At 41.5% G+C, this 12,387-nt stretch overlaps 1 protein-coding gene across 1 annotated transcript in view; it reads left to right on the forward strand.

Moving 5' to 3' along the window:
* The window catches only part of ZCCHC2 (zinc finger, CCHC domain containing 2), a 55,278-nt gene extending 45,590 nt beyond the window's left edge, over nt 1–9,688 (forward strand). The window contains exons 12-14 of the mRNA XM_012645290.1: nt 1,033–1,161; nt 5,145–6,635; nt 7,611–9,688. Coding sequence (XP_012500744.1) covers nt 1,033–1,161; nt 5,145–6,635; nt 7,611–7,678 — 1,688 coding nt within the window. The 3' untranslated portion in view covers nt 7,679–9,688. The remainder of the gene's footprint in view (nt 1–1,032; nt 1,162–5,144; nt 6,636–7,610) is intronic.
* The last annotated feature ends 2,699 nt before the right edge of the window (nt 9,689–12,387 follow it).

Here is a 12,387-nt window from a genome sequence, read left to right on the forward strand (position 1 = left end):
CCCTCATGAGATTTTGTGCAGTTTTCCCTTGGTAGTAGTTTGACATACAGTTGATTACCCAAAAGGAATTAGTAATATCTGCATTTCATAGTGCCTTTATTTTTCTTCAGTATTCAACCAACATTTGAGTGGCTGGGCTAATCTAGGTCATCTTTAACAATCTTAACACTGTTATAAATTTATCCCCAAAAGACACAGGTTAGTCAACTGAATTGCTCATTACACAAATCATGTCTTTTTTCTTACGCAAATGGTTAATAATGGTTACCTTTTATTGGTTCTACCAGGTTGCCATGGAAATGATTCACTTATTTATAGTTTTTAGGCACCCTCTGGAATCCCTTACGTGGGGATTTAACACTGAATGTGTATTGGATGGTTGCTGTGAGGCAGAAGCTGTGCCAGCCACCGGGTTTATGGAAGTGAATAGAGCAGTTCCCTAAGTCTGGGCCAGTGTGGGAATGTCCAATACTAGATACACCAGTAGTCTGTCCTTATGTGCTCAACACCGATAGCCAGTTGATCATAGTGGGGACAACACCCCAGTCCTACCCCACCTCCGTGTAGGTGTGCCTTTGGGCAGAACTCAAGGGGCTACTCAGTCTACTAGGTGGGAAGAATTTGATTCTTCTTAATTCTCAAGCCAAGTAATTCTAACTGAATAGGCATTTTGGTAGTCCATTCTAGAGTTCTCTTAAAGAATGAATTTTTCAATAAGCTCTGAGGTGTTAAAATATTAGTATCTAGACTTAGTGCCTCACAGTAACATTATTGGACAGACCCTACAAAGAACCTTAACTCTTTTTTGAAGTCAGTAAGATTGACTTGTTCTTCTGTGCCTTTGCTTTAAGAGTATATTTATCAATTATTTTCAGTTAAAATTGTGATTAATGAATATTCATCTAGATCAAAGAAAGCTTTTTAGGTGGTTGTAGGAAAACTGGAAAAAAATTATAGCTACAACTAATTTCTAATGGTTCAATTTAGAAATTACTTAACAAGATTTTTTTAAAATAGAGTTGTTATTTTTAGATGTGAATTTGGACATTGGATCTGGACATGACACATGTGGAGAAACATCTTCAGAGAGTTACAGTTCTCCGTCTAGTCCACGACATGATGGAAGAGAAAGTTTTGAAAGTGAAGAAGAAAAAGACAGAGGTTTGCTCTTTGGAGAGGGTAGAGGGAGAGGTGGGGAGGAGGTGGTGGAGGGAATGTCATCTCTTCAAATCAGGGTCAAACGAGGAATTTTATGTTCCTATAGATTCCATTACTGATTATAAATTTAATTGATATAAAGGGTGTCATGTAGACCGTTGTCTTAGCAATTCCTAGCAATGTTGACTTTATAAGCTTATTTCACTGCGTATAAAATTAAATAGAAGACAGGATACAGAGTTAGTATAGAAAGATTGAAAATGTGTGTGTTGTTAGATGTATGTATGTTTATACTTTTTATATCATCTTGATTGATCCTTTCATTATTGTAAGATACCCTTCTGTCTCCAGTAACAAGTTTTGTCTTAAAGTCTATTTTGTCTGGTAGTAATATAGCCATTCCAGCTGTTTTGCTTGCGCGGTACTTCATTTTCTATCCTTTTACCTTAGACCTATTTGTGTCTTTAAAGTATATCTCTTCTAAGCAACATGTAGTTTAGGATATGTTTTTTAATCCATTCTGCTGATCTCTGCCATTTGCCCATTTATACGTAATGTAATTACTGATAAGGTAGAATTTACATCTGCCATTTTGTTGTCTTCTGTATATATCATATTATGTCTTCAGTTCTTACTTGCACAGAGGCTTAAAGTCAGCCAGCAGTGAGAGCTTAGGGCCTTCTCAGTCTTCCCTGGGAATGCACACAGCCAAGGCATGATCGTAGCCTTCGGGATTCCCAGGAATGTACTGAAGCTTTTCAGATCCCCCCGTGGACATCTTATTCCCCAGTTTTTCATTTTGTTTTTTGGTCAGCCTCTTGTTAGCCCCAACTGGTAATACTGCCTCAGGCAGCCTCGTTGTTAAACAGTCGCCACTGATTAATTATGACAAATGTCCTTTGGATAAGAGGCTATAACACAGAGTGAGCTCGAGCTGCCAGACTGGTCAAATAGAACATGACAGTTCTTTGGTGATGGGGCTGTGGGGGAACTCCAAACCTTTATTTTTTCTAGTGGCCGCTAGGCTGCTGGTTTTCATAGCTACCAAGTGGTCGAGGTGCTGCTAGTTTCCAGGGCGACTTCAGAGCTGGAGAAAGAAGGAATGGGCGTATGGCAAGGGAAAAACACCATGAGGCTTTCTGTTCTTACAGATGCAGCTGTTTTTCTTAAATAAACACTCCTCAGATTGCTATAAGCATTTAGTTAATTTCCAAAGTTCTTAAAAAGTTAATTTTGACAGTTTTTGATAGGGTTCTCATTGCTTTTATGGAGGAGTGGATTATTAGAGGTCCTTATTCTACCATTCTGATCTGAAGTGAGATCTCCTTGAAAATGTAAGTGTTGACTGAGGATGTCATTCTTTGCACGTAGTAACAACATCTGATTAAGAACACTTAGTTATGAGGTGTACCCATGCTGATGTGCAGTATCAAGTTATTTCTCTTTGGCCACCTATGGATCGCTAGAGAGCCTTAGACCCCATCATTTCGGCCACATGCAGTTTCTTCTTGGGCAGTCTGCAGCTCTCTGGGACCTTAGCTTCTGTATTACCAGGTCCTGTCTTAAGGAGCCAGGCAATAGTGTTGCTGCGTCACAGACAGTTAAAGTCAGTCTTTACTTTGCAGTTAGTTTGTAGTCATACCAAATATAGCATGCAGTGACTCTACCACCAGTTCTAGTCTGAGTCAATGCTGCATTTCTGCTCTGCGGTTTTCCTCATGAAAGAAAAAAATGAAAGTAACTTCACAGAACTATTATAAAGCTTAAAGGAGAGAATTTTTATGCCTTACCCAGAATAGGCAAGCTTTGAGTATGTTTCATTGCACATGTTATACGTAATTCTGTAGGACGTACAGGAGGTTCCGTGGCTCCTTCAGGCTTGCACAGCAGACTTGGCCTGGTTGTTACAGTGGTAACTGCAGCACCCTTTTCTGTCGTCAGCGGGATTTGGTGGCCTGCATGGAAGAGCTTGCCCTTTTTCAAATAGGCTCAGTTGTTAAGTGACAAAATGACCCTTCCCTAAACGAAAAAAACACTTGGGGCTCTCTCAAACCAGGGAAGTATCCCTTATGATAGAGAACGTGGATCATTTTTAGAATTCCAAGTGGATGAAAAGGCCACTTTGAAAAGCACATGGCTGGCGTTGCTGTGTTCCGGGTGGAATGTGCTGGTGTTCTGTTTGGGACTTGATGCTTTCTGAAGTCAGTGCAAAAAAAGGGCAAGACCTGTCTGATCCTGTCTGGATGAGTCCTTATAGTGCTCAGAAAACTGTTTGGGACCATTGAACATTGTGGACCATTTCCTTTGACTTGGGATTTAAACAAAGCCTAATTTCTATAGATATTTAACTGACCATCTGAAAACGTTTCAGCTTCTTTTAGACTTATATATATATTTTTAATGTTTTTAAAAAAATTTTTTAATGGGCAGCTCAAGCAGAAGCTTCTTTTAAACTTACGTTAATATTTTTATCTTTAACTCTGCACTGATGTGATAGTATAGATATAATGCCTTAAACAAGTTACTGCTTTTTGGATACTTTTTATTTTTCAAAGTTTAGCAAGAAAGACCCCAATTATTGATCTACATGGGGAAGTTTATGCTAGAACCATTTACTCATTAATTAAATCTCTTCTAATATAAATTAATATAGTTGAATTAATAACACTGATGTTCTGTGTCAGTAACTATATTTCATTTCACCATTCTTCAGGAAGACTAATTTGTTTTTAGTATTCTGTTTCAAAAATTTTTAACATCTTAAGGTGAATATAACCAGTTCTTACATTAATTAAATATAAATATTTTAAGTACCTACGGCAATTCAGCATGTATTTTTGAGCAGAAAAATTTTAAATATAGACACCACATTTAATTGAATGATCTGTGTACACATCAATGCAGTATCTGGGTTTATGATGTTTAAACGTCGTGAATTAGATTTTATCTTTTGCCCCCTTTATACCAAAAGTCAGGACATCCAGGAGAAGGCTTGATTGAAGTTATTTCTGTATACAAGCATAAGAATGATGCAGTAGTAGAAACAGGCCAGGCAGAGTGGCTCACACCTGTAATCCCAGTGATTCAGAGGCTGAGGCAGGAGGATCACCAATACCAGGAATTTGAACCAGCCTGGACAACACAGTGAGACCCCATCTCTACACAAAATTAAAAATTATCTGGGCATGCTGGTGTGCGCCTGTAGTCCCAACTACATGGGAGACTGAGGCCAGAGGATGGCTTGAGCTTAAGAGTTTGAGGCTGTAGTGAGCTTACGATTATGCCACCTGTACTCCAGCCTAGGTGACAGAGTGAAGCCCTGTCTCTTTGGGGGGATGGCAGGGGAAGATGCAGTAGTAGAAATAAATGTGCCATTTTGCTGTTTTGATTTTGAAGAAATGGCAACACTCATAATTTCTTGCTTCTTGTATTCTAGCATATTTTATGATTAATAGATGCTTTAAATTTTCTTTCTCCCGTTGAAATATTTAGTAATAAGAATATTTCATTCTAAGAAATTCTTTTCCATTCCCTACCTTTAGATATTTGAGTTAAATATTGTCTTGATTGAGCCCTTTAAATTATGTCATTTATCTGAGATAAATTGGAGACCTTGGGTTTGACAGTGCAGAATCTAAATCAAGTGGATTGCCTAAAATTGATTAAGGTTGAAAGTAATACTTTTCTCAGTAATAATAAGGTAATATTAAATAAATCTGTTTTTATACTGTGCTTCATTCAGTCTCCAAATAACCTTTTGTTTTTTTGTTTATATCCCCATATTTTTTAAATAAAGCATGTATGTAATGATGATCCACAGAAAGCCAGAAGTTAAAAGGTGGTCAGCTTGGACCGTTAGGAAACACAGTGGAGGGACACCTTCCAAGCTTCACAGTTAATTTTAGATTTACTTAAATTTTACTTGTAGCAAGAAGGATGGGAACTATGCTTGTGTTAATGTCTATATTTGTGTGTGTTTTCTTTAGACACAGACAGCAATTCTGAGGATTCTGGGAATCCATCAACAACTAGGTTTACAAGTTATGGTTCTGTCAACCAGACTGTCACTGTCAAGCCACCTGTTCAAATTGCTTCACTGGGAAATGAGAGCGGAAGCCTTTTAGAAGATCCCTTAAACTCGCCCAAGTATCAGCATATTTCTTTTATGCCAACTTTACACTGTGTCATGCACAATGGTGCCCAGAAGTCTGAAGTTGTCGTTCCCACACCCAAATCTGCGGATGGTAAAGCAGTAGGGATGCTCGTTCCTAGTCCTGTGGATATCTCTGCAATAAGGGAGTCCGCAAATTCAACTCCTGTCGGAGTGCTGGGGCCAACAGCTTCTGCCGGAGAATCAGAAAAGCACCTTGAATTACTGGCTTCCCCTTTACCCATCCCGTCAGCCTTCCTTCCACATAGCAGCACTCCCGCTTTGCACCTGACATTGCAGAGGCTGAAATTGCCACCGCCGCAGGGATCTTCAGAGAGTTGCACAGTTAACATCCCACAGCAACCAACTGGAAGTCTGAGCATCGGGTCACCAAACACTGCCTTTATTCCTGTCCATAACCCAGGTAGTTTTCCAGGATCTCCTGTTGCTACCACGGACCCCATCACAAAACCTGCATCTCAAGTGGTAGGACTAAATCAAATGGTGCCTCAAATTGAGGGAAACACTGGGACAGTCCCTCAGCCTACCAATGTGAAGGTAGTTCTTCCAGCAGCTGGCCTCTCAGCCGCACAGCCACCAGCTTCCTACACCTTACCAGGCTCCCCCCTTGCCGCCAGCGTGTTACCCAGCCAGAACTCCAGCGTGCTCAACACGGCAGCACCTTCTCCCCAGCCGGCGAGCGCGGGCCTCAGCCAGGCCCAGGCTACGGTTCCTCCTGCGGTTCCTACCCACACCCCAGGCCCTGCCCCCAGCCCGAGCCCTGCTTTGACGCACAGTACTGCGCAGAGCGACAGCACATCTTACATCAGTGCTGTGGGGAACACAAACGCTAACGGGACGGTAGTGCCACCACAGCAGATGGGCTCGGGTCCTTGTGGTTCTTGTGGGCGAAGGTGCAGCTGTGGGACCAATGGAAACCTTCAGCTAAACAGTTACTATTATCCTAATCCAGTGCCCGGACCAATGTACCGAGTCCCGTTCTTTACTCTGCCATCCATTTGCAATGGCAGCTACCTCAACCAAGCACATCAGAGCAATGGAAACCAACTTCCTTTTTTTCTGCCTCAGACTCCATATGCAAATGGACTGGTCCATGACCCAGTCATGGGGAGCCAGGCCAGCTATGGCCTGCAGCAGATGGCAGGGTTCGGGAGATTCTATCCTGTATACCCAGCACCTAACGTAGTTGCCAACACCAGTGGTTCGGGGCCCAAGAAGAATGGGAATGTCTCGTGTTACAATTGTGGTGTCAGCGGACACTATGCACAGGACTGTAAGCAGTCATCCATGGAGGCCAATCAACAAGGTAATCACAATAACTCCCAGAGGACTTGTTTTTGAGTTCACCCGTTTCTCCTTCCTTTCCTTACTGATCATGGGATTCTGTTGTAGCAGAAAGATCTGTTTGTGTGTTCATTTACGGATATTCTGTTTTCAGTGACAAATCATAAAATACAACCGGGAAACCTAGTGTAGACCCAGGTCACACAGAGCACAAGGAAGTTCAGAGGAATTCAGTTTCCAATTAAGGAATAAACTCTACGGGCACTTTTCAAGGAGTGTTATGGGAATTTGCATTATTGTAATGTTAAATCTCTTGCTTGCAGCACTTTTTTTTATTTTTAAAGCTACAATCCTGTTACATAGAGTAAGCAAAATTTATAAATACTGAAAAAGTAGGAAGTAATCCAGGCATCCTGACATGTAAGGTTGCTAGTAACTATTTAGTATATCTGCATAACCAGCTGGCCTCACGCGTACGCCCCCTGCTACACTTTTCCTTCCCAGCAAATGTTAAAAAAAAAAAAAAAAAAAAAAAAACCAAGATTTCTATTGCGTTTTACAGGAACAAAATAGTTCAGCACTGATTTGGCAGTAGGGGAATTTGAACTCAGTTTAATATTACTACCATCAGAAAGAAAGTGCTCATACGTAGGTGTGAGTAAGATACCAAATTCACTGTCGACCTCTAACTGTTGTCTTTCACTTGGATTTGGCCTTTGTCATCGTGCCAAATCTTACCCAGGAAAAAAAAAGTCTTGAATTGGGAGTATAGTTGCTTGGCATTTTTAAAGGAAGATCAAGTTCGATAGCTTTAGATTGAACTTAAAGCACAAACTTCATATTACTTTGTTGAAGTGATTTGAGTGACCGTTTCGGAGTGGTACTAGTGCTGAAGGTGCCTTGTGAAGAGCATGCCCATTTGCTATCTTGTAGTAGTGGTTTGTGATGACGTTTCCTTGTAAGCGGTGACTTAGCAGTTCTGTCTTTCCCGTTTTAGGCACTTACAGACTGAGATACGCACCTCCCCTCCCCCCTTCTAACGATACGTTGGATTCTGCAGACTGAGACAAGTAAAGCTTGCCTACTTAATACACTCAAGTGTGGGGAGTCATGGGGTGTGGAGGGGAGGAAAGGAAAGGTATTTTGTTTGTTTCTTTGTCTATACATTTCCTAGATTTCTATGCAGTTGGGATTTTTCATTTCTCTGTACCAATGTCCAAAACAAGAAAGAATGCAATGCTTTTGAGCCTCTGGTCTCCTGGTTCAACAACAGGCTTATATGTGTGATACATGTAATTTAAACTTCCAGAAAAACTATCAAAAGGAAAATGTTGATGCGTGCTTTTTTTTACACTGAATACTTGCTGTGTGCAATGTTTACTGAATCTTTAAAACTGTGTATTTGACCTTTTTTTACAACACTGGTGACAGTCATATGGTTTTGAAAAAAAGAAACTTTGCTTCTTCCCCAGCTTTTCTCACTTTCACCCTAAACTACACCTTTCTCCCCACCACCCTCACTCTTTCCCCAGCCTGCGGCAGGAGTGGCCAGCAGTGTTCTTGTCCACACTTCTGTAAACTGCTCTGCATATAAACCAAGGGCAAAATGTTTCACCTTACTCTTATGGGAGAAATCAAATTCCCAAAGTAGTATGTATATATGTAATAAACAGCCTCACGTAAATACATATATGCAGTGCTTGTCGTCCAAATAAAAATGAAAATAAGTGGAAGAGAGAGGAAGAAGTCAAACCATATGAAACTGAAAAAACAGGATGTATGAAATGGACAAAAAGCTTTTTCTTAAAAAAAAAAAAAAAACTTTTTACTTCTATCATACTTTTTTAGCCTGTTGCTTCAGAGAGACACAAAGTGAACACACTGGTGTGAATGTTGTTCTGTGTGCTTGTGTTTGTGATGAAGGTCCACAGCCAATTTTACTTGTCGTCTACCACCGTGTTGTGCTCAAAGAGACACTACTTGAGTAAAGATTTCTTCCTTTCCTGTACCAACTGTTACAGTGTTACGTTGTGTTTAAATTGTGTATGGTTTATTGCAATCCGATCAGAAGCTATGGGTTTCTACAAAAAGTCAGGTATCTGTTCCCTAACGTGTCTCTTGTAACAAAGTCACTTTTATAACAGTTTACCACTATGCTTGATTATAATGTGAAAGACTGAATTCTGAGTGTGTTAAGATGGTATTAATCATGTCAGTGTCATGTCACTAAGTTTAATGCTGCTGTTTAAAAAAAAAAAAAAAGTTTTTTTAAAAGCCAATCTATGTACTAAATTGCTTCCAGGTAATTTTTGATTTCCTAAAGTGCACTGAGGTTATCTGGAAGACAGTGTGTTTTTTGGTGACTGCTGCATTCAACAGCGATGAACAACTACCACTGTATAGTCGTAGGTCTAAGGGGTTGGGGGTTTTGTTTTCCATTCCTCAGTACAGAGCAGAAATGATAGATTTTTGTGGTGTGGGGTAACGTTGGTATGCAGCAGAGGAACTTAAATATTTGGTATCGGTTCAGAAGCCTAACAGATTGCTAGACAAAAGAAAAAACTTGAAGAAAAAAAGAAGCTTAATGCTTCATAAGTAGCATTTATATTTATAGCACCAATGTACATTTTGAAACTTTCAGGGGTGGGAATTATGGGGAAGGGGAAGGGGTGGGCGTGAAGGGGTAGATGAAAGCTTTAATTTAGAAAGAAAAAAAGTTTGAGTAAAGGAAATTATTTTGATTAAATATATTTTATTTGATCTGGGTATTTTTGGACCACATTATTAAATTAATTGTTAAGCTGCAGTTGAGTTGTTCAAGTGAGAGTTTTGATAAGCCACGTATGGACCGCGTTGTGAATCACTTGCCAGTTGTACTTTATGGAGCTTATTTTATGATTTAAAATACTGTACTGTACATAGGAGGTATGTTACCTTCTCCTTATTTGTATGTTTACCATATACTTTGATATTTGAAATGTTATGTACTGGAAAGGCCACTTATATTTCTAGAACAGATTGGATTTTATGCAACCTTTTTTCCTTGAATTAACAGCAATAAAAAAATGAAAAACAGCTTAAGAATTGTGCCTTATTGCAAAGTCTGTAAAAGTGAAAGGACATACATGGTGATCTTTTTTTGTTTTAAAGAATCAACCCATTTCCCTTTAATGTGGGCAGCGAATCCCTACGTTATTTACCAGCGGGATGTTCTTCCTTTGTTCCGCAAACGACCTGACGGCATGGGTCATCCGTGTGGGGTCATCCGTGTGACCGCTAGCGGGGCCCTGCCCGGCAGTGCGTGCTGAAGGCTGTGCTATAAACAGGACGGAGTCCTTGTCAACCTAGAGCATGTCGCTGGCGTAGGCCACCCCCACCGAAAGTAGAAAGGACCTAATTTCTCAAACTTGTTAATACGATTTTGTTAGCCAGGCACCTATCTCAGTACAATTTCAAATGTCTTTTATTTCATTATAGATTCTTTTCTGTAATCCAGTCTCAAGTGAGAGTTTTTACACAATAGTTTATAAGAGGCTGTTGGGAGGCCCATGTGCCTGTGTCCTTCCCGTAGTCCCGACACAGTCCTGGACAAAGAGGCTCGAGCCCTCAGGCACCGAGTTACTGTCTGAGCCATCTAGTGAATGTTCCCTCTGTGTCCAGCTGGGCAGCGAGTTTGAAATAGTTATAGATTCCCTGATTGTTTACAGGGCATCAGCTTGCCTTTTTGACAACAAATGTGCGCCTGTATGAAGTGTGTGTAAGCCATGAGCCCAACTTCAAATGAACGAGCGTGTCTCCGGTGTCACTACCTGTGTTCCTTACCTGTCCCATCTCCCTCCTTCCACCTCTACACCAAGGTTACCGCAACTCAAATGTTGCATTATTCCTTTGCTTTTTTTTCTCTCACATCCCTCCTAAATATGTAGTTTATTTTGCTTTTCCTGAGCTTTATCAAAAGGGTATCCTTTAGTATCTAGTTTTCTGTGGCTGGCTGTGCTCATCCAATTGTATAGTCCTCCAGTTTTCATTTTCACTACTTTATAGTAATCGAATTGGGGAAGAACATAGATAATTTATCCATTCTGTCAATGGACATGTGGATGATTTTCATTTTTTTGGCTACTGCAAACAAAGCTGCTAGGAACATTTTTGTACCAGTCTCCTGACTCATGTCTGCGAGAGTTCTCTCAGGTATTACTCTCGAGGTGCAATTGCTGGGTTGTAGGACACGCACGTACTTAGTTTTCTGAGATTTGCCATATTTTCCAAATGATTTACACCCACACCGACAGCGTACTAGGGACCCCTGAGTCCACATCCTGACACCTTCCGAAGCTGGTATCCTGGTCTAGGCGGGGGCACGTGTGCAGCCTGGTATCTGTGCGAGGCCGCCTGGCGGAGGCGAGTCTGGAGAAGAGCCTCACAACGTGGTCGGGGAGGATTGACAGTCACCCCAGGGGCAGGGGATGCACGATGGGCAAGAATTGTGTGTCCCAGGAACAAACGACGGTGTGTGGTCGGGGAGGCAGGAGAAGGAGACAAACACAGCTGTAGTCAAGGGAACATTTTGAAAGAGGAGCTTTGCGGGTGAAATGGGGTCAGACTGGAGAATTTGGGGTTGATTGAAATCAGAAGTGACCAAGTTCTAAATAGGAGGAAAACATGTTGATGATGGTGCTTGAGGAAATCCCTGGATGGTTGTGGAAAGCCTGAAGGTTGAGAGACGGTTAGGGGAGGGCCTGCACTAAGGTGGGACAGGCCGGTGTCGGGAGCAATCGACTTGGCGCTGCCCAATTAGAAAGGCACGCAGGAGCCTTGGAGCTCTGAGCTTCATCTTCCCTAGATGGAAGATGAGATTGTTTCTCCTAAATTATGGCTCTGAGAGTTAAAATAGTATGTGGAAAAGGTCCAGCGTAATGAAATAGCACCGAGAAGGCACTCAGATGTTAGTTGCAATTGTGATGAACAGGACTGCGGTTCTGTTTTAAGAGACGGGGAAGATGTGGAAGAGAATGTGTTCACCTGGGAGAGACGGCGAGGGCTCTTTGGGGGGTACGGCGCCCGGCGTGGCTCTTTGGTTACGGTTAGTTAATTCTGCCCTATCCACTGAGAAAGACAACACAGTATTCCTTGCCCTCAAAAGAAACCTAGTTGAAGCTTACCAGTTGGTTAACGGTGGAGATGGACTATACCTATATGCCGAGTGGCGTGGTCCTGATCTTTCAGCACCAAAGTAAAATGAGTTCATTGCACGGCAAATTCACATTTAATTTTTTATGTACACTAAAAATCAAGTTTCTCTGAGGAGGTTCCAAAGAGATTAAAGCACAGTGTAAAATATCTTTTTTCTTTTTTTAACAGGTAGCATCTAGTACTTAGGAGCAACATCCATTTGAGCTGGGAAGACACCTTTTTTCAGTTCCACACACTGATTACAAAAGCACGCTAAGGTTGAGGCAGTGACACCACGTGGAGGCAAGCTGTGACAATAGCGCAACCCCATCACCCCCCCACAATTTCATCTCAAAAGAATAAAGAAAAATGCTGACTCCCCCCACCCCACCCCACCCCACCAAAAGGGCTCATTTATTTTCAGAGAAATGAATTTTGAGGTGTGGGGGATGAAGTGAGGAAACGGGGTGCTCTGACTTGAAACACATCACGACATCTCTGCATCTTCGGGGGGCGAGAGCAGCTGTTCCAAGGATGAAGGGCTCTGGGGTGTGAGGGCTGGGTGGCAGATGTCAGCCGGGTGTTCGCACTGTAGTGCTGTA

The sequence above is a fragment of the Propithecus coquereli genome, unplaced genomic scaffold (assembly GCF_000956105.1).
Source record: "Propithecus coquereli isolate 6110/MARCELLA unplaced genomic scaffold, Pcoq_1.0 Scaffold229, whole genome shotgun sequence".
In the NCBI taxonomy this organism is placed as follows: domain Eukaryota; kingdom Metazoa; phylum Chordata; class Mammalia; order Primates; family Indriidae; genus Propithecus; species Propithecus coquereli.